Source organism: Sus scrofa, chromosome 13 (genome assembly GCF_054392235.1).
Source record: "Sus scrofa isolate SSC_HxYL_T2T_F1_AM1 chromosome 13, Sscrofa_HxYL_maternal_Yorkshire_Landrace_v2.0, whole genome shotgun sequence".
Lineage (NCBI taxonomy): Eukaryota > Metazoa > Chordata > Mammalia > Artiodactyla > Suidae > Sus > Sus scrofa.
The window spans coordinates 172,249,206-172,272,376 of record NC_139395.1 but is presented as its reverse complement, the minus strand read 5'-3'; the positions used below and the strand labels follow the sequence as shown (position 1 = coordinate 172,272,376).

At 39.6% G+C, this 23,171-nt stretch overlaps 1 protein-coding gene across 28 annotated transcripts in view; it reads right to left on the bottom strand.

Annotated features, from left to right (window-relative positions):
* SENP7 (SUMO specific peptidase 7) overlaps positions 1–23,171 on the bottom strand; it is a 168,795-nt gene that overhangs the window by 125,668 nt on the left and 19,956 nt on the right. For 18 of the 28 annotated variants that reach the window (XR_014824931.1, XR_014824934.1, XR_014824937.1 and 15 more), the window contains 2 exons: positions 12,045–12,097; positions 2,664–2,762 (listed from right to left, as the gene is read on the bottom strand). Coding sequence is in view for 16 of the 28 variants with exons in the window: in XM_084991522.1 (XP_084847648.1) it covers positions 2,664–2,762; positions 12,045–12,097 (152 nt within the window). In the remaining 12 variants the exon portion in view is untranslated. Of the gene's footprint in view, positions 1–2,663; positions 2,763–12,044; positions 12,098–15,207; positions 15,439–15,714; positions 15,854–23,171 lie in introns of all 28 variants that reach the window. The other 10 variants (XR_014824935.1, XM_084991521.1, XM_084991520.1 and 7 more) reach the window with 2 other exon arrangements.

Here is a 23,171-nt window from a genome sequence, read left to right as displayed (position 1 = left end):
TACCTAAAGAGACAAAAGACCTGTACTCTGAAAACCATAAGACGCTAATGAAAGAAATCAAAGATGACACAAATAGATGGAAAGACATACCATACTCTTGGGTTGGAAGAGTCAACATTATCAAAATTACTATACTACCCAAAGCAACCCACAGATGAAATGCAAAACGTCCTTGGCAATTTGATAGAGATCACATTGAATCTATGATTACCAAGGACATTTTTCACAGAACTTGAACAATATATTTTAAAGTTTGTTTGTAAGCACAAACAACCCAGAATAGCCAAACACACCCTGACAAAGAAAAATAGAGATGGAGGAATCAGGCACCCTGACTTCAGACTATACTACAAAAGCAACAGTCATCAAAACTGTATGGTACTGGCACAAAGACAGAAATATAGATCAGTGGAGCAGGATAAAAAGCCCAGAATTAAACCCACACACCTACAGTCAGCTAATCTATGGTAGGCAAGAATATACAAGGGAGAAAGGACAGATTGTTCAATAAGTGGTGCTGGGAAAACTGGCCAGTCACATGGAAAAGAATGAAATTAGAACACTCCCTAACACCAGACACAAAAATCAACTCAAAATGGATTAAAGACCTAGATAGAAGACCAGACACAATAAAGCTCTTAGAGGAAAAGAGGCCAAACACTTTCTGACATAAACCACAGCAACATCTTCTCAGATCCACCTCTTAGAATAATGACAGGAAAAACAAAAATAAACAAATGGGACTTAAAAGTTTCTGCACAGCAAAGGAAACCCTAAACAAAACGAAAAAGACAACCCACAGAATGGGAGAAAATCTTTGCAAATGAATCAACTGACAAGGGATTCATCTCTGAAATTTATAAACACCTCCTACCGCTCAATACCAAAAAAACAAACAACCTCATCAAAAAATGAGCAGAAGATCTCAACAGACAATTCTCCAAAGAAGACATACGGATGGTCAAAAAACACATGAAAAGATGTTCAACATCACTCATTATTAGAGAAATCCAAATCAAAACCACTATGAGGTACCACCTTACACCAGCCAGAATGGCCAGCATCCAAAAGTCTACAAACAGTAAGTTCTGGAGATGGTGTGGAGAAAAGGGAACCCTAGTACACTGTTGGTGGGATTGTAAATTGGTGCAACCACTGTGGAAAACAGCATGGAGAGTCCTCAGAAAACTGAAAATAGGATTACCATTTGATCCAGCAATCCCACTCCTGGGCCTCTATCCAGAGAAAACCATGACTCGAAAAGACACATGTACTCCAATGTTCACTGCAGCACTATTTGCAATAGCCAAGACTTGGAAACAACCTCAATGTCCATCAACAGAGGAGTGGATAAAGAATATGTGGTACATATACACAATGGAATATTACTCAGCCATTAAAAGGAATGAAATACCAGCATTTTTAGCAACATGGATGGACCTAGAAATTACCATGCTAAGTGAAGTCAGTCAGACAATGAGACACCAGCATCAAATGCTATCACTTACATGTGGGGTCTGAAAAAAAGGACACAGTGAACTTCTTTGCAGAACAAATACTGACTCACAGACTTAGAAAAACTTCTGGTTTCCAAAGGAGACAGGTTGTGGGGGTGGGGGGGATGCTCTAGGGATGTGGGATGGAAATGCTATAAATTTGGGTTATGATGATCATTGTACAACTATAAATGTAATAAATTCATTGAGTAATATAAAAAATAAATAAATTCTTCATAATTCAGTCATTCGCTCTTTCACTCATTCTTTTAATAAAGAAAAGAAATAAAGTGAAATACAATAGGACTTTTCTGGTGGCTCAGCAGGTTAAAGATCTGGCATTGTCACTGCTATAGCTCAGGTCACTCTGTGGCCTGAGTCACTGCTGTGGCATGAGTTTGATCTCTGGCCCAAGAACTTCCACACATCACAGGCATGGCCAAAAATAAAATAAAATAAAATAAAACTTTAAAAAATCATAAGAGAATCTTATTAAGAAAAGAAAAGAAAATATATTTGTAGTTCTCTTTTGGCACAGCAGGTTAAGGATCTGGTATTGTCACTGCAGCGGTTCAGGTCACTGTTGTGGCACAATTCAATTCCTGGCACAGAACATTCACGTGCCATGGGCAGAACCAAAAAATAAATAAATAATGAGTTCCTGTCACGGCACAGCAGAAGTGAATCTGACTAGGAACCATGAGATTGCAGGTTCGATCCCTGGCCTTGCTCAGTAGGTTAAGGATCCAGCATTGCTGTAAGCTATGGTGTAGGTCACAGACGCGGTTCAGATCCTGCTTTGCTGTGGCTTCGGTATAGGCAGCAAGCAGCTGTTGCTCCAATTCGACCCCTAGCCTGGGAACCTCCATATGTGGATGCGGCCCTAAAAAAATCAAATAAATAAATAAAATATATTTTACAATAAGATTTAAATTTCATATGCAACAACCATGCATAATAAGGTATTCTTAGATTTAAACTGAAGACCCTAACCTCAAAGCATCACTTCAATATATGCCAGAAATAAATTAATTTAAAACCTGCAATTATATACTGCAAGAAAACCAATATAAGGGCATTTAGGAAAATAAAAATTCAGTTTAATTAAAATATTTTAACCATTCCAAAGAACACCACATACTTAAAAGAAAATAGTTTTTAATTTACCCTCTGTAAAGGGAGATCCCAGCGTTCTGAGCTTCTGAGTTTGGAGAGTGGTGACTGAACACAAACATCCTCTGGTTTTGCATTTAACATCTTTGTTATCTGAAATGAGAATGAAAAAATACCCAATTTAATTGAAATATAAATAAGAGGCAAATGAGCTGACAGAACTATTATATTACTAGTATTACTATTTTGCTATTAGTTTATAGTTTCAAATTCAGTGCTTAATCTATAGGCAGTTAAATATAATTTTATTAAAAAATATGTCATTTAGGAGTTTTCTTTGTGGCTCAGCATTTAAGGAACTAACTAGGATCCTTGAGGATGCAGGTTCCATCTCTGGCCTTGATCAGTGGGTTAAAGGTCCGGCGCTACCGTGAGCTGTGGTGTAGGTCGTAGACTGCAGCTCAGATCTGGCATTGCTGTGGCTATGGCTGCGGCCAACACCTGTAGCTCCAGTTTGACCTCTAGCCTGGGAACTTCCATACGCCGTGGGTTTGGCCCATAAACTAAACTAAACTAAACTAAACTAAACTAAAATAAAATAAAAATTTTAAAAAACCCACCTCATTTAGTTTAAAGGTATTAAATAAAATATTCCAATAAATTCCTAATTATTCTTTTTTTTTTTTTTTTTCCTTTTAGGGCTGCACCCACTTGACATACGGAGGTTCCCAGGCTAGGGGTCGAATCAGAGCTACAGCCGCCGGGCCTACACCACAGCCACAGCAACACCAGATCCAAGCCACGTCTGCGACCTACACCACAGCTCACGGCAGTGCTGGATCTGCAACCCACAGAGCAAGGCCAGAGATCAAACCTGCATCCTCATGGATGCTAGTCAGATTTGCTTCCGCTGAGCCAAGACAGGAACGCCTTCCTAATTATTCTTACTGGCAGTTTTCTTCCCCTTCCAATCTTCCAAATGCTATCTCCAGAGTTCTCTAAGACACAAATCTAATTATGGCTACAATCTTAAAATACAACAATGGTGCCCATTACTTACAAATAAAACTTTTAATCTGGGCTCTCTGACATCACCCACACATTACAAATTCTAAACCCCAACGATACTGAAAACTCAGTATTCAACCTTCTTCAAACACATATTATACCTCTAGACCTTTGTATGTACTGTGCCTTCAACCCAGAATACTCTTTTTTCTACTTCTTCCTTGTTTAATACTTCAAATTCTGCACAAAATTAATCTCTTCACACAACTATCATTTCCACACCAAGCATTACTTTCTCTGTGTTTTATATTAGTCTTTGGTAATTTATATTACACATATCGTACTATATTATAATTATTTTTCTACATGTTTATCTTGTTCTCCAAACTGGAGGACTTTTTTTTTTTTTTTTTTTTTTTTCGCTTTTTAGGGCCACACCTGTGGCATATGGAAATCCCTAGGGGTTAAATCAGAGCTGCAGCTGCCAGCCTACACCACAGCCACAGTAATGTTGGATCCGAGCTGTGTCTGCAACCTACACCATAGCTCACAGCAATGCTGGATCCCTTAACCTGCTGAAAAAGGCCAGGGATTGAAACTGAATCCTCATGGATACTAGTCAGGCATGTTACTGCTGAGCCACAATGGGAACTTCACTGTGGAGGTCTTAAAGAGAGTGTTATAGGAGTTCTCGTCATGGCGCAGTGGTTAACGAATCCGACTAGGAACCATGAGGTTGCGGGTTCGATACCTGCCCTTGCTCAGTGGGTGAAGGTTCCGGCGTTGCCGTGAGCTGTGGCATAGGTCGCAGACGCGGCTTGGATTCTGCATTGCTGTGGCTCTGGCGTAGGCCGGTGGCTACAGCTCCGATTCGACCCCTAGCCTGGGAAACTCCATATGCCGCCAGAGTGGCCCAAGAAATGGCAAAAAGACAAAAAAAAAAAAGAGAGTGTTCTAACTTAGTCACCTTTATATCACCAAAGTGTATGACTCATGATATATTCTAATAAATAAATGAATGAATGGATGGACTATAGCCACAAATTAGAAATCATTTGCTTAGAACTAAAATAATTTAACTCACATTATAAATGATGGTTAAGAATCAAGTTTAGCTTTTATATATTATGTAACATTATACAATATATAATGAGCACTATATCAACTACAACCAATAACAACCATTAAATGATTTCAACAAAAATAAAGCTTAAATTAGGAGGATAAAATTAATTTCAAGGAAGGGTATCTCACCTATTTTATTTCATTAACACCTCAGTTAATCTCAGGCACTAGTAATGTCAATTATTTATATCTGATCTATATAAAAAGGTCTCTTTATAATTCTTCATCTCCAAAAACAATAATATCTCTAAGCCAATGATTTCCTTCATATTCTTAACTAGGAAACAATAGTTTTCTCAGTAAGTAATACAAGGGCTTCAGGCTGCTCAACGCCTATAGATCCTTTGGGAGTAGGTTATTTAGCCTACTTAGGTACTGTGACATACTGTATTTTCCAAAGATGGCCATATCAATATTCCACAACCTACATGCTCTTCTCACAAGGTGACACTGACGAGTTCTCTAACATCAGGTACAATCTATATTCCTTCCTCTTGAATCTGGGCAGGCCTGTGACTTCCATGGCTAGATCACAGAAAGGCAACAAATATAGGTAAACTGCTTCAGTCTAGCTCTCACCTGTAGGTTCTCCCCTTCTTCCTCCCTTTTTTTCCTCTCCCTCAGTCTCCCAGTAAACATGCCTTGGGAGCCCTAGGTGAAAAAATCTTGAATACCCTGAGGCCGAGGTGCTACAGAGATCACATGGGAAGGCCAAAAAGTATAGATATACACAAAGATAATGAGTCTTCCCAACACAGGTATCAAGATAGATAAGTGAGGAGTTCCTGTTGTAGCTCAGCGGGTTAAGAATCCAACTAGTATCCATGAGGATGCAGTTCAATCCCTCGCCTCCCTCAGTGCGTTAAAGGGTCCCACATTGCCATGAGCTGAGGTGTAGATCGCAGACATGACTCAGATCTGGCATTGCTGTGGCTGTGGATTAGGCTGGCTCTGGTGTGATCCCTGGCCTGGAATCTTCCATATGTCATGGTTGTGGCCCTAAACAGACAAAAAAAAAAAAAAAAAAGGTAAGTGAGTGAGTGATCTTTTAAGATGACTGAAGGCACTAGCTTCCAAGCAAAAAATAAGTTTACACTACTAAGTTCTGGAGTAACTTGTTATACCACCCCAGTAATAAACTAAAAAGATACGAAGTTCAAACTTGAAGGACAGCAACTAATATTTTAAAAAGAGGTGGGTAGAGATGTTGAGTATTTTGTAAAATGAGTATCTTATAAAAGATGTTAATGTCTTTTGTGGGAGATTTTATATTTTTTTACAGTAATTAGTTTTTATTATTTTACCTATGAGTGGCTTAGACTCAACCTCAAAAAATTATTTACCCTGCAGTTCCCATTGCAGCTCAGCAGGTTAAGAGTAATCTGATGTAGTCTCCATGAGGACGCGGATTCCATCCCTGGACTCACTCAGTGGGTTAAGGATCCAGCATCGCATAGCTATGGCATTGGTTGCAAATGTGGCTTGAATCCAGTGTGGCTGTGTCTGTGGTGTAGGCCTCAGTTTCAGTCCAATTCGACCCCTAGCCTGGGAACTTACATATGCCACAGATGCAGCCACAAAAAGAATTATTTACCCTAATAAGTATTCATGTATAATTCCATTAAGATGGACAAAAAAACCCATAATCTACCCTATTTTCAAAAAGAGCAGCTCTCTATATCCCCCAAAAGTATAGACATACAAAATATGGAAATTTATTAACACTCTAAACAAGGAGTTCCCATTGTGGTGCAGCAGAAACAAATCCAAATAATAATCACGAGGCTGCAGGATCAATCCCTGGACTTGTTCAGTGGGTTAAGGATCCAGCGTTGCTGTTGAGCTGTGGGGTAGGTCCCAGACACGGCTCAGATCCTGTTTTGCTCTGGCTGTGGCATAGGCCAGCATCTATAATAGCTCCGATTCAACCCCTAGCCTGGAAACTTCCATATGCTGTGGGTACAGCTCTAAAAAAAGTAATAATAATAACCCTCTAAACAAGCATTAGTAGGTTTGAAAAGCAGAGTTCCCGTCATGGCTCAGTGGTTAACGAATCCGACTAGGAACTATGAGGTTGCAAGTTCGATCCCTGGCCTTGCTCAGTCGGTTAATGATCCAGCATTGCCATGAGCTGTGGTGCAGGTCACAGACATGGCCCGGATCTGGCGCTGCTGTGGCTGTGGTGTAGGCTGGCAGCTGTAGCCCTGATTAGACCCCTAACCTGGGAACCTCCATATGCTGTGGGAGCAGCCCTAGAAAAGGCAAAAAGACAAAAAAAAAAAAAAAAAAGGTTTGAAAAGCAAAGTACAACTGACCCTTGAACAACTCAGGAGTTTGAGGTACTAATCCAGGTCCATCTGAAATTTTGAATAACTCTATAATCAGCCCTTCATATCCATAGTTTCACATCCCTCAGGTCCAACCAACCATGGATTGTACAGCACTATACTATTTATATTTTAAAATTCCACATGTAGGAGTTCCCGTCGTGGCTCAGTGTTTAATGAATCTGACTAGGAACCATGAGGTTGCAGGTTCAATCCCTGGCCTTGCTCAGTGGGTTAAGGATCTGGCATTGCCATGAGCTGTGGTGCAGGTTGCAAATGCAGCTCGTATCTCGTGTTGCTGTGGCTCTGGCGTAGGCCGGTGGCTACAGCTCCAATTCAACCCCTAGCCTGGGAACCTCCATGTGTTGTGGGTGCAGCCCTATAAAGATGGGAAAAAAAATACATATATATATATATATATATATACATATATATATATATATATATTCCAGAAGAATAATTAATGATATAAGAAATTATTTCCAATACAAGTAGAAAAGAAACTCATATACATAGAATAATCTCTCACTTATAAGGAAAAAAAATCCATGTATAGAAAACAAATTTGAAAGGATATGCACAAAAATGTTTAATAGTGATTATCTGAATGCTGATGTAAGGGGTGATTTTTATTTTTTGTGTTTTCCTCCATGTTCCAAATGTTTTATTTTTCAGTAGGAAAACCATGCAATAATTAAAGGCAAGAAAAAAAATAAACATTTGAAGATCAAAAAAACCTCTGCTGCAGCTTACTGGTCAATAAATTATAGACTTAAATCTCTTAGTCTAATACTGTACATGTGTGACAAGTCTATTTCCAGTACATGGTCTCAACTGTGTACTATCAACCAAGATTCTAAGCCACTAATGATTTTGCAAGGCCTATAATTCCATTACAAGAATCAGAATGGACTCCTAATACTTCCAAGTATTTTCAACAGTCTCCTAATACTTTTAAGATTTTAATCTTTAAGGCAGAAATGAGTTCTAAATCCCCTCTACTTCAAACTACACTTGAATACCTTGACAAAATTCTAACAATTTCCCAAAAACAAAGCTCAAGATTTGATTCCGCTGCGCCACAATGGGAACTCCCCCCAAACTCTTAATTTAGCCAAGCCCTTCTATTTTCTCTTTCATAACCATAAATTTGTTCTCTAAATTTGTGAATCTGTTTATGTTTTATAAGTTTATTTGTATCATTTTTTAGGTTCCACATATAAGTGACATCATATGGTATTTGTCTTTCCCTGACACACTTCACTTAGTATGATAATCTCTAAGTCCATCCATGATGCTACAAATGGTATTATTTCATTATTTTTTATGGCTGAATAATATTCCATTATATACATGTACCACATCTTCTTTACCATTCCTCTGTCGATGGACATTTAGAGTGCTTCCAGGTCTTGGCTATTGTTAATAGCACTGCAGTGAACACTGAGGTGCATGTATCCTTTTGAGTTACGGATTTCTCCAGATGGATGCTCAGAAATGGGATCGCTGGATCATACAGTAGCTCTATTTTTAGCTTTTTAAGGAATTTCCACACTGTTCTCCATATTGGCTGCACCAATTTACATTCCCACCAACAGTGTACAGGGATTTCTTTTTCTCCACATACTCTCCAGCATTTATTGTTAGTAAACTTGTTGATAATGACCATTCTAACCAGTGTGAGGTGACACCTCACTGCAGTTTTGATTTGCATTTCTCTAAGAATTGCTGGTGCTGAGCATCTTTTCATGTCTTTTGGCCATCTGTCTGTCTTCACTGGAGAAATGTGTACTCCAATCTTCTGGCCATTTTTTGATTGGGTTGTTTGGGTTTTCTTGGTATAGAGCAGAAGTTGTTTATGTACTTGGAGATTAATCCCTTGTCAGCCACTACATATGAAAATATTTTTTCCCATTCTGTGGATTGTCTTTTCATTTTGTTTATGGTTTCTGTACTGTGCAAAAGCTTTTCAATTTAATTAGGTCAATGTTTTTATTTTTGGTTTTATTTCATTACTCTAGGAGGTGGATCAAAAAAAGATATTGCTGGAGTTCCCATTGTGGCACAGCAGAAATGAATCTGACTAGTAACCATAACGCAGGTTTAATCTCTGGCCTCACCCAGTGGGTTAAGGATCCCGCATTGCCATGTAGGTCGCAGACGTGGCTCACCTTCGGCATTGCTGTGGCTGTGGTGTAGGCCAGGGCTACAGCTCTGATTCAACCCATAGCCTGAGAACTTCCACATGCCAGGGGTATGGCCCTAAAAAGCCCAAAAAAAAGATATTGCTATGGAGTCCTCATTGTGCCTCAGTGGTAATGAACCTAACCAGTATCCATGAGGACACGGGTTCAATCCCTGGCCCTGCTCAATGGGTTAAGGACTCAGCAGTGCTGTGAGCTGTGGTGTAGGTCACAGACACAGCTCGGATCTGGTGTTGCTGTGGCTATAGCGTAGGCTCCAATTTGACCCCTAGCCTGGGAACTTCCATATGTTGCAGGTACAGCCCTAAAAAGACAATAAAAGAAAATTTAAAAAAAAAAAGATATTGCTGGGATTCTCCTGGTGACCTAGTGATTAAGAATTCAGCTGCTGTGGCTCGGGTTCATTCCTGAATGAAATTCTTTCATTCTTTTTCATAACATATGCTCAATAAACTGCTCAAACTGAACTATTCTTAATAAAGAACTTTAGAATCTCAATCACTTATTTGTTAAGATACTACATAGACATAAAACTATTATTCAAGGAAAAAATTTGGAGTCTACTCATAGGTATGGCTATGACTTACCAAGGAAGAATAAAAGTTTTGTTTTTCAGTTTTCAGTATCAACCTCCCCATGTATAATCAAAGACTATGGATCTACCCATTATGAGAATTCAAAGTGTTTATACTCTTATTCCACATCTATCTATAGATATAAGCCTTGAACTAATCTATTTCCAGCTCCTATCAAAAGGCCAGGAATAATTTAGTAGAGAATGATGTTAATAATCACCATGAGGGAGTTCCCGTTGTGGCGCAGTGGTTAACGAATCCGACTAGGAACCATGAGGTTGCGGGTTCGATCCCTGCCCTTGCTCAGTGGGTTAACGATCCGGCGTTGCCGTGAGCTGTGGTGTAGGTTGCAGACGCGGCTCGGATCCCGCATTGCTGTGGCTCTGGCGTAGGCAGGTGGCTACAGCTCTGATTCAACCCCTGGCCTGGGAACCTCCATATGCCGCGGGTGCGGCCCAAGAAATAGCAACAACAACAACAACAAAAAAAAATAATAATAATAATAATAATCACCATGATGTAGCTACAAGAATAATAACTGCAGTACTGTTTAAAAATTTTTAACTGGGAGTTCCTGCTGTGGCCCAGCAGAAACAAACCCAACTAGTCACCACAAGGTGGTGGGTTCAATCCCTGGTCTCGCTCAGTGGGTTAAGAATCCAGCATTTCCATGAGCTGTGGTGTAGGTCTCAGACACATCTCGGGTCCTTTATTGCTGTGGCTGTGGCATAGGCCAGCAGGTGTAGCTCCAATTTGACCCCTAGCCTGGGAACCTCCATATGCCATGTGTGTGGCCCTAAAAAGTTAAAAAAAAAATTAACTGAGAACAATTCAAAAATAAAATAAAGGGGTAGTGGTTAAATTAACTGTGATACAGGGAGTTCCCGTTGTGGCTCAGTGGTTAACGAATCCGACTAGAAACCAAGAGGTTGCAGGTTCGATCCCTGGCCTTGCTCAGTGGGTTAAGGATCCAGCGTTGCCATGAGCTGTGGTGTAGGTCGCAGATACAGCTCAGATCCCGAGTTGCTGTGGCTCTGGCATAGGCCGGCAGCTACAGCTCCGATTAGACCCCTAGCCTGGGAACCTCCATACACCACAGGAGCAGCCCCAGAAAAGGCAAAAAGACAAAAAAAAAAAAAATTAACTATGATACATCCCTATGGGGAATATAATGTAGCCATTAAAAACATTTACTGCTGCTTCTCTGGTACTTATACCTAGCATAGTGTCTACTACATGTTAAGTACCCAATAAATATCTACTGAGCAATGCTTTTATTTGGTTTCAGAAAATGATATTCACAATATATAGTTAAGTAGAAAAAGTATATTACAAAACAGCATTTTGTGGGTTTTCTTTTTCTTTTTATAGCCACACCTGAAGCATATGGAAGAGCCCGGATTGGAGACTGAATTGGAGCCACAGCTGAGGACTACACCATAGCCACGGCAACACCATATCCAAGCCACATCTATGACCCACACCGAGACTTGCATCAACAACAGATCCTTAACCCACTGAGCAGGGCCAGGAAGCAAACCCACATCCTCATGGATACTAGTCAGATTTGTAATCTGCTGAGCCACAACAGGAACTCTTCTTCCCCTTCTTTGTTCCACAAAATGTACCAAATTAAAGTCTCTTCTGTGTGTAATTAGAATGCTTCAAAGAGGGAGTTCCCATCATGGTGCAGCAGAAATGAATCCAACTAGGAACCATGAGGTTGCAGGTTCGATCCCTGGCCTCGCTCAGTGGATTAAGGATCTGGCGTTGCCATGAGCTGTGGTGTAGGTCGCAGACACAGCTGGGATCTGGCCTTGCTGTGTCTGCGGTATAGGCCAACAGCCATAGCTCCCATTGGACCCCTAGCCTGGAAGCCTCCATATGCCACAGGTGTGGCCCTAAAAAGCAAAAAAACTAGAAGAAAAAAAAATGCTTCAAAGAAAACTCTAATAATTATAATGCAAATCAAGGTACCATGGCCTTTAAATCACAAAATTCTACAGGTTAAAAAGATGATCCTACTAAAAACAGATTAATTAATTAGAATACACCGTTCCCCTCAAAAAACACTAACTAGTTAAGAATTTACAGTATTTTCTTTAAATTTTTATTAAAAAGACAAATACTAAAATACTTTCAACATTAGTAACTCTAAGGATAATGGAAAGGGTTAAGAGTAAAACTAGTACCTACCTTATGTAACTCCGAAGATGAAGACTTTTTCCTTTTTCCTTCTGTGATGATTTCTACAAAGACATGGTAAAAACTGTCATTTAATATTAAATGAGATAAACAGTATAAAAAAATAAATCCTTCCACAGCCATCTTTTCTTTTAAATTAACTTGTTAGATTTACAATTTACATTGATATATTTTACTAAACATAAGGATCAAAAAGTAATCCGAAGAACAGCAGATTCTCACCAAATGTCTCAATTAAATAATATAAATGATGACAAAGTGAAAAAAGGGAAACTTGGTTCTAAGAACTAAATAAGAAATTCCCTGGCAAAAGTCCTAGTATCCAATAGGTATCTGATAATGTGTTGGTTGAACCACAAGACCAGATAAATTCCTATAATGGGTTGGGGGCAGAGGGAGTTGAGCAAAAGGTGAGGGCTACATATCCAAGAATCTACACAACGAAAACAGCTTAAGTCTTTCCTCACCAACACTTTTCAGACTTCCTGTGGTATTTTTCTTTATGATTCTCTCATTCAGTCAGCAAATATTTACTGAATGTCATCATTTGCCTGGCACTGGACTAGCCAGTGAGTATAGTATAGAGAGCAAATTTAAAATAGTCTAAGTCTTCCTGGAACTTACAATTTACTGAAATACATTAAAACTTCATAATAAAAATGAATGGTAGAGGAGTTCCCATTGTGGCACAGCAGAAACAAATCCAACTAGGAACCAAGAGGTTGTGGGTTCGATCCCTGGCCTTGCTCAGTGGGTTAAGGATTCAGCGTTGCCATGAGGTGTAGGTCACAGACACCACTTGGATCTGGCATTGCTGTGGCTATGGCTGTAGCTCCAATTAGACCCCTAGCCTGGGAACCTCCATATGCCGCAAGTGTGGCCCTAAAAAGCAAAAAAAATGAATGGAAGAGAACCAGACATAGATGGTCACCTATTTAGAACAAACCCACCACTTCAATTCAGTGGGAAAGGGATGATCTCTTCTGTAAGTAGTGCTGGAGCAATGTGATAACCAATGGGATAAATGAATATAAACATCACACTATATATAAAAATTACTTGTAAATGGATCATAGATTTAAACGTTAAAGACAAATAAAGCTTCTAGAATAGAAATGAAGGAGAAACCCTCATGACCTTGGGATAGGCAAGGATATCTCAAACAAGATTCAAGTAGTAACAGAGTTCCCATTATGACTCGGCAGAAACGAATCTGACTAGCATCCATGAGGACTCTGGTTTGATCCCAGGTCTTGCTCAGTGGGTTAAGGAGCTGGTTTTGTCCATGAGCTGTGGTGTATACTGCAGACTTGGCTCTGATACTGCATTGCTATGGCTGGGGTGTAGGCCGGCAGCTATAGCTCTGATTTGACCCCTAGCCTGGGAGACTTCATATGCCACCAGTGCGGCCCTAAAAAGAAAAAAAAAAAAAAAAAAGATTCAAGTTGTATTAACCATAAAGGAAAAAATTAATAAACTCAACTTCATTAAAATTAAAAACTTCTATTCACCAAACCTCTTCACTGAGAAGGCAAACCACAGATGGAAGAAGATTAATAATGCATATATTTACATACAGGATGGTGAGCACAGTTACTAATACTGTATAATAGATATATCTGTCAAAGGACTCATAACAAGAACATATAAAAAGAGCTCCTATAAAGCAAAGGCAACGACAACCCAATCTTCAAAATGGGCAAAAGTCTTAAATAGGCGCTTCATAAAAAACACTGTCCAAATGGCCAATAAACATGAAAATGTGTTCAATTTCATTATTATTAGGGAAATGCAAACTAAAATGGCAACAGAATATCATTACACGGCCCTTAGAAAGGGTAAAGTTTAAAAGACTCACAGTTCCTATTGTGACACAGTGGGTTAAGAATCTGACTGCAAAAGCTTGGGTTGCTACAGAGGTGCAGGTTCAATCCCCAACCCAGTGCAGTGGGTTAAAAGATCCAGCATTGCCTCAGCTGTGGCATAGATCACAGTTGTGCCTCAGATTCAATCCCTGGCCCAGGAACTGCCAAATATAAGTAAGAAAGTAAGTAAGTAAGTAAATAAATAAATAAAATTAAAGGACTGACAAAACCAAGTGTTGCTAGGAGACTAGAATTCTTGTATACTGCTGGCAGGAGTGTAAATGAATACATCTACTTTGCCAGTATTTACTAAAGTTAGACACCTGCCTACTCAAGGTCCAACACTACATTTCTAGATACTTAACCAAGAGAAATGAGTGTCTATTGCCACCAAAAGATACATATAAAATGTTAAGTTATCTTTGTTCTTATTAGTCAAAAACTAAAAACAATCCAAAGTCCGTCAACAGGAACATGGATAAACCTTTTCATACAATGGAAAACTATACAGTAATAAAAAAAGAATAAATTATAGCTATGCACAACATGAATACATGTCACAGACATTATGTTCTACCAGATGCAGAAGAATATATGATTCTCTTTATATAGAATTCAAGAACAGGTAAAACAAATCTATGATACTAGTTAGGGCAGTACAAATACCCAAGGAGGGAAGGCTATTAACTGGGACTGGAAACATCCTGTATCTTCATCTAGGTGATAATTATAGAGGTAAATGTATAAAAGTATAGGAAGTTATTAAACTAAAGATATGTGCACTGTGCTGTATCTATTACCTCAACTTAAAAATTAAAAAACTTCTATGGAGTTCACACTTTTGGCACTGTGGGTTAAGAATTGCAGCAACTCAGGTCACTGTGGAGGCATGGGTTCCATCCCTGGCCCAGCTCAGTGGGTTAAGGGATCCACTGTTGCCACAGCTGCAACGCAGGTCACAGCTGAGGCTCAGCTTCCATCCTTAGCCCAGGAACTTCCATATGCTGTGGATGTGGCCATAAAAAAAATTTTTTTAATTTAAAGGAAATGGGACTAAGATGGTGGAGTAGAAGGACTGGAGCTCACCTTCTCTCATAAAAGCAACAAAATTGCAACCAACTGCTATTTGACCAAATAGACTTCCAACTATCAAAAAAGATAAACTACTCCAGAAGACAAAAAGGAGGCCACATCAAGATGGTAGGAGGGGCGATTACCCTATATAAGCAACCCCATACCCTCCAGGTGGGCAGCCCACAAACGGGAAAGTAACTGTATCAGAGACTCACCTACAGGAGTGAGAGTTCTGAGCCCCATGTCAGATGGTGAGAAGGAGCCCCCAGAGAATTTGCACTTAAGGCCAGTGGGGGTGGTGCTCAGGAGCTCCACATGACTGGGGGAAACAGAGACCCCATTCTTGAAAGGCACACACAGGCTTTCATGCGCACTGGGTCCCAGGACAAAACAGAGACTCCATAGCAATCTGGATCAGACCTGGCTGCAGTTCTTAAGAGGATCTCCTGGGAAAAGAGGGGGTGACTCTGGCTCATTGTGGGGGAAGGACTTTGGAGGAAAAGGTCTCAGGAATAATCATCAGCATGTGCTCCTCTAAAGGTGGCAATTTTGGAAAAATCTGAGAAGCCCCAGGACAAACAATCATCTAAGTAAAATCATACCCCACCCACCAGCAAACAGGTTGACTAAGGACGCCCCCTCCCCCAGGCACACAGCCACCTGGAGTCTCACCCAGAGACAAAGCCCCACCCACCAGAGGGATAAGAATCAGCTCCACCTACCAGTGGACAGGCACCAGTCCCTCTCATCAGGAAGCTTACAGCAAGCCCCAGTACCAACTTCAGCCACAAGGGGGGCAGACATCAGAAGCAAGAGAGGCTACAACTCTACTGTTTGCAAAAAGGAGACCACACCAAAAATCTATACAAAATGAAAAGGCAGATAATTATGACTCAGATAAGGGAGCAAGAAAAGAAAAAAAAAAAAAAAAACAGAAAAACAGCTAAGTGATCTAGAGATTATTAAACTCAGTGAAAAAGACTTTAGACTGAAGATAGCAAAGATGATTCAAGATCTTGGTAATAAACTGGAGGCTCGCAAACTCATTCTATGAGGCCATCGTCACCCTGATACCAAAACCAGACAAAGATACCACAAAAAAAGAAAATTTCAGGCCAATTTCACTGATGAACATAGATGCAAAAATTCTCAACAAAATACTAGCAAATGGAATCCAACAATACATTAAAAGGATTGTACATCATGATCAAGTGGGATTTATCCCAGGGATGCAAGGATTCTTCAGTATCCACAAATCGACCAGTGTGATACACCACATTAACAAATTGAAGAATAAAAACTATATGATCCTCTCAATAGACGCAGAAAAAGCCTTTGACAAAATCTAACACCCATTTTTGATAAAAAAAAAAAAAAAACCTTCAGAAAGCAGGCATACAGGGAACCTACCTCAACATTATAAAGGCCATATATAACAAGCCCACAGCTAACATCATTCTCAATGGTGAAAAGCTGAAAGAATTCCCACTAAGATCAGGAATAAGGCAATGATGTTTGCTCTTGCCACTATTCAACATAGTTTTGGAAGTTTAGCCATAGCAATCAGAGAAATAAATAAATAATAAAATGAATTCAAATTGGAAAAGAAGTAAAACTATCACTATTTGCACATGACATGATACTATACCTACAGAATCCTAAAGACTGTACCAGAGGAGTTCCTGTCATGGCACGGTGGTTAACGAATCCGACTAGGAACCATGAGGCTGCAGGTTTGATCCCTGGCCTTGCTCAGTGGGTTAAGGATCTGGAGTTGCTGTGAGCTGTGGTGTAGGTCGCAGACACGGCTCAGATCCCACGTTGCTGTAGCTCTGGCATAGGCCGGCGGCTACAGCTCCAATTGGACTCCTAGCCTGGGAACCTCCACAGGAGAAGCCCTAAAAAAGGCAAAAGACAAAAAAAAAAAAAAAAAAAAAAAAAAAAAAAAGACTGTACCAGAAAACAGAGCTCATCAGTGAATTTGGTAAAGCTGCAGGGTACAAAATTAATACACAGAAATTGACTGCATTTCTATATACTAACAATGAAAGATCTAAAAGAGAAATTAGGGAAACACTCCCATTTACCATTGCATCAAAGAGAATAAAACACCTTGGAATAAACTTCCTTAAAGAGACAAAAGACCTGTACTCTGAAAACTCTAAGAGGCCGATGAGAAAATCAAAGATGACACAAACAGATGGAAAGACATACTATGCCTTTGGGTTGGAAAAATCAATATTGTCAAAATGACTATACTACCCAAGATCACCTACAAATTCAATATAATCCCTATCAAATTACCAAGGACAGTTTTCAGAGAACTTGAACAATATATTTTAAAGTTTGTTTGGAAGCACAAAAGATCCAGAACAGCCAAAGGCATCCTGAAAAAGAAAAATGGAGTTGGAGGAATCAGGCTCCCTGGCTTCAGACTATACTAAAAAGCAACAGTTATCAAAACAGTATGGTACTGGCACAAAGACAGAAATATAGATCAGTGGAACAGGATAGAAAGCCCAGAATTAAACCCACATACCTACAGTCAACTTATCTATGACAAAGAAGGCAAGAATATACAGCGGACAAAAGACAGCCCCTTCAATAAGTGGTGCTGGAAAAACTGAACAGCTACATGTAAAAGAATGAAATTAGAACACTTCTGGGAGTTTCCATTATGGTGCAGCAGAAATGAATCTAACTAGGAACTGTGAGGTTGAAGGTTCAATTCCAAGCCTCACTCAGTGGGGTTAAGGACCTGGCGATGCCATGAACTGTGGTGTAGGTCGCAGACATGGCTCAGATCCTGCATTGCTGTCGCTGTGGGGTAGGCCGGCAGCTGTAGCTCCGATTAGACCCCTAGCCTGGGAACCTCCATATGCCATAGCTGGGGCCCTAAAAAGCAAAAAAAAAGAAAGAAAAGAACATTTCCTAACACCATACACAAAAATAAACTCAAAATGGATTAACGACCTAAATATAAGACCGGACACTATAAAACTCTTAGAAGAAAACACTTAGAGGCTAAACACTCTCTGACATAAACCAGAGCAATATCTTCTCAGATCCACCTCCTAGAATAATGACAATAAAATCAAAAATAAACAAATGGGACCTAATTAACCTTAAAAGTTTTACACAGAAAAGGAAACCCTAAATGAAATGAAAAGACAACCCACAAAATGGGAGAAAGTATTTGCAAATGGAGCAACTGACAAGGGACTAATCTCCAAAATACATGAAAACACTTTCTATAGCTCAATACCAAAATAATAAACAACCCCCCAAAAAATGGGCAGAAGATATAAACAGACACTTCTCCAAAGACACAGAGATGGCCAACAAACACATGAAAAGATGTTCAAGGGAGTTCCTGTCATGGTTTATAAAAACACTTAAACTGGAGTTCCTATCATGGCATAGCAGAAATGAATCCAACTAGTAATCCATAAGGATGCCAGGCCTTATGTCCCTGGCCTCAGTCAGTGGGTTAAGGATCCAGCGTTGCCATGAGCTCAGATCATGGGACTGATGCTGCTCAGATCTGGCACTGCCACAGCTATAGTGTAGGCCAGCAGCTGCAGCTCAGATGCAACCCCTGACCTGGGAACTTCCATATGCCACAAGTTCGGCCCTAAAAAGCAAAAAAATAAAAATAAAAAATAATAGTAATTACCATTGCCAGGCACTATGCTAAGTACTTTACACAAATTATTTTATTTAACCCTTGTGAGTTCAGTAATGGTATTACCTCTATTTTATAAATGAAGAATCTAGCTTTGAAAATAATTTGCCCAAGGTCATCATGTTAATCCATCACTGGTCTGATTCCAGAGGTGGTAATCTTAACCAGTACATTCTAGGCATGCTGGATAACACGGGGATATAAAATGAGTTAAGACAGTCTCTGTCATAGAGTTAAGTTTAACAGCAGAGATTAAACAACTCGGCCAACTAGAATAAATGATGGAATCTGATAAATATCATATAAAAGGCAAAGACCCATGGAAGTTCAGAAATGGTGTACTTTTATCTGCCTCCTTCGCATAGCAGGCAGAGCATCAGTCTCATAATCAGAAATGGTGTACTTTTGAAGTATGAGTTAATTAGGAGATAGTTCTTGGAAAGATACAAGTGAACTGGGCTGAAGTCAGTTTTATTTATTTATTTATTTATTTATTTTTGGCTTTTTGCCTTTTCTAGGGCCACACCCATGGCATATGGAAGTTCCCAGACTAAGAGTCTAATCGGAGCTGTAGCTGCCAACCCTACGCCACAGCCACAACAACGCGGGATCCTTAACCCACTGAGCAAGGCTGGGGATTGAACCCCCAACCTCATGGTTCCTAGTCGGATTCGTTAACCACTGAGCCACGACGGGAACTCCTGAAGTAAGTTTTAGATAAGCAGAAATGGAGGCAGGGCAGTGCAAAGCTAGGTGCAGCCAAGGAGGCTATCTATAGGTACAGATGATGAAGCAGCCCATATTAGCCACCTCCTAAATTACTGCAGACTCATGTTAGAGCTATCTATCTGAGAGGCAGGTTTGAGACAGCACCATTACAGCAAAGTTCCAGTCTGGATCTTTAGAGCTACACAATCCTATCCAAAATTCAATCCTTCTGTTACCATATCCCTTTCATCTACTTTCAATCTGCTGCCTCCCATCATAAGTCCTGGGAACCACATTCACCACCCTAGATGTCAATCCCTATAGTTTATTACATTGCTACTCTCTCATCTCAGGTAATTCCACTGTACCCTTTCACAAACATTCTTTTTTTTTTTAACTTAACATGTCTTTTTAATATTGTTTTTGTTTTGTTTTCTATATATTGAGCTAAAGTTGTTGTTTACATTCCTTTCTCTCTCTTTGCTAGCCCACCAAATTCTCTTCCAAGGTCAATACAATTTTCTTAAATTCTGAACCTTTTCCTTGAACATTTCCTCCACCTTTGTTTAACTGAATCTTTTTTATTACATAAATTTTATATGTCTATAGCTTTTTATTGACTACACTATTTTTTTTTTTGCATTTTTTTTTCCTTTTATGGCCACACCTGCAGCATATGGAAGTTCCCAGGCTGGGAGTGGACCAGAACTATAGCTGCTGGCCTACACCACAGCCATGCAACACAGGATCTAAGCAGCATCTGTGACCCACACCACAGCTTGCAGCAATGCTGGATCCTTAACCCACTGAGCAAGGCCAGGGATCAAACCCACATCCTCACAGACTCTATGTCAGGTTCCTAACCCCTTGAGCCACAACAGGAACTCCGACTACACTTTTTTGTTTTTTTGTTTTTTTTGTCTTTTCTAGAGCCGCACCCTCAGCATATGGAGGTTCCCAGGCTACGGATCTAATTGGAGCTACAGCTGCCGGCCTACACCAGAGCCACAGCAACACAGGATCCGAGCCTCGTTTGGGACCTACACCACAGCTCACAGCAACGCTGGATCCTTAACCCACTGAGTGAGGCCAGGACTGAACTGGCAACCTCATGGTTCCTAGTCGGATTCATTTCCACTGTGCAATGACGAGAACTCCTACACTATTTTTTAAGGCTCTCTCAAGAAGATTCTTCTCTCAAGAAGATTCTCCTCTCAAGAAGATTCTTCTCTCACTTATAAAAAATGGGGGGTGGGGAGTGGTTCTCCGGTGGTGTAGTGTTTAGGACTCAGCACTTTCACTCCTGGATCCTGGGTTCAATCCCTGGTCTGGCAACTGAGATCCCACATTGAGCTGCTACAAACCATGGCCAAAACAACAACTGGGTAGGAATTAACAATTTCCTTCCACCAACACCACTTCCATCTTGATTGCAATAATTCCTGTTAAAATTCCCATAAATCCTATGTATTACTACCTCACCCATATTTATAATTGCTATGTACTGACCCTCTCCAATGTTCCTAAAATATTCTGATACTAGATTCATAGTTTTACACTCTATCATTAAACTCTGCCATCTTACTGAAGCTCCAAAATTTCCATAAATCAATTCACTCAATGATTCATCGTAATTTTCTCTATTCCAACAACCTATACATCACATCTCCATTTCAGCAACATGCATTTATGAATGGATTTAATAGTGTCACACTTCTCAAGTTCACAAATGTGAACCTCTCATTCTACAACATACTGTCCTTTGACCCTTCCATTTCCTCAAAATGAACCCATATTTTATCCCCACATCTTGTAATACCCTTAACCCTAAATAAAACTAAATTCTTCTCTTTTCCTCCAAATTCTTGCTCCCAAATTGCTTAGCAATGCTAAAGAAAGTCACATAATTGTAGTAACCAGAACCGTGACTATCTACAGACTCACACTTGTTTTTTTTTGTTTGTTTGTTTTCTTTTTAGGGCTGTACCTGTGGCATATGGAAGTTTCCAGGCTAGGGGCTGGCATATACCAAAGCCACAGCAACTCGAAATCCGAGCTGCACCTACACCACAGCTCATGGCAACGCTGGGTCCTTAACCCACTGAGTGGGATCAGGGATCAAACCGGAGTCCTCATGGATACCAGTCGGGGTCATTACCACTAAGCCACCACGGGAACTCCTCACACTTGTTTTAACAAGGACTTTTTCAAATAGTTCTTTTATTCATCCATAATTGACCTCCTACTCTAGTTTGAGCTCCCAATACCAGCTGAAAGTACTCTTTCTCAAAAAGTGACCTTGACTCTTATTTCACTTAGAAGCTATGATTGCAATATCCTTAACTTCTCAAAATTTTTATCTTTATCCATCTTCCCTCTTTTCTGACAGTCTTAAACTGTCCTTTGATTCCATCTTCCCCCATCTCTTTTAGGACCACACCCTATCAATTATCTCCTACACTGACCCCTTTCCCCTCCATAGCAACCTGATGTTTATAGTCTTTTTTAAAAAAGACCTTTCTAATTTCATCAAGCTTGTTCCAGAAATCTCCTTTCTTCCACATCTCATTGTCTGTTTCTTCACCACCACTCATTAATTCAGCCTTTTGAAATATGGCTTTTGTCCCTACACACTCAGTGAGAAATAAATTGACCTCTTAATTGCCAAATTCAACTTCCTCATACTACTTTAACTCTCTGATTTACATTGCTTTTCACTCTCTTCTCTTGCTTTCCAAACCTATCAGAGTCCTAATCTGCCAATTGTTTTTTTACCAATGTCTTGACCTGTTTGAAATTAAATATATGTAATTCAAGACTTTTCTCACCCTATACTCTTTTTGTGTGCATTTCTACCCATTCCAATGACTTCAACTAGCATCGCTGGAATAGTTTTATCACTATTAACTGTAGATTCTGATTTTGAAATTCAGTTATGATTCATTAGACTTGATGCAAAACATGCAGACATTACCTGGGCCTACTGAAAAAAGAAAAGTGTTATCATAGGACACTAAATCCTCAAGAAGAAACTAGGGGAGGAGGGGAGAGTTTCAAAATTAAGTTTGAAAAACACTGCATGTTCAGTCACTCTCTTGGGGAAGCAAAATGTACAGCAGCACAGCAAAAGCTCTGAAAAAATTCTGCAGTAAATAAAATTTTTTTATAACCACAGTTGTCACATTTGTCCATGAAACATGTTTTTTCCCAAGTGAGGCTCACTAACATCATATGACAGTGAAAGAGGTTAAAATTATATATTTTGTAATCTGAAAGACCAGGTTTTGAATCCTGGCTCTACCTCTTATTGTATTGCTAACAGTTGCTTACCCTCCCTAAATTTCAGGCTCCTCATCTATCAATCAGAAATAAAAACCACCTCAGAAGGCTTCTAAAAGAATTATAGTGTGTATAAAGTTCTTAGCACACTGTTTTTAGTACCTAAGTACTAAAAAACACATGCATCCTTAACTGCATATAAGAATGAACACAGATTTCAAAGGATATTGCCTGAACAGTTGATAACCTGAAATTTACTTCAACTTTGTTGTTTCAATTCAAAAATTCATTTGAAAATTATGATCTTTGACTCCAATTTATCTGTTATATTTTCGTTGTGGTGGTTGTTAAACGTTTCTCATGGTCATCTCCCAAGAATGACCCATGCATTTAATTATTATTTCATTCAGCTGTCACTAGATCTGTCTTTGGTGCCAAGCATTTTTTTCGTAACCCTATCTAATTCATTGCTTTGATATGCTACCAACCCAGAAGTAAGACATTCAT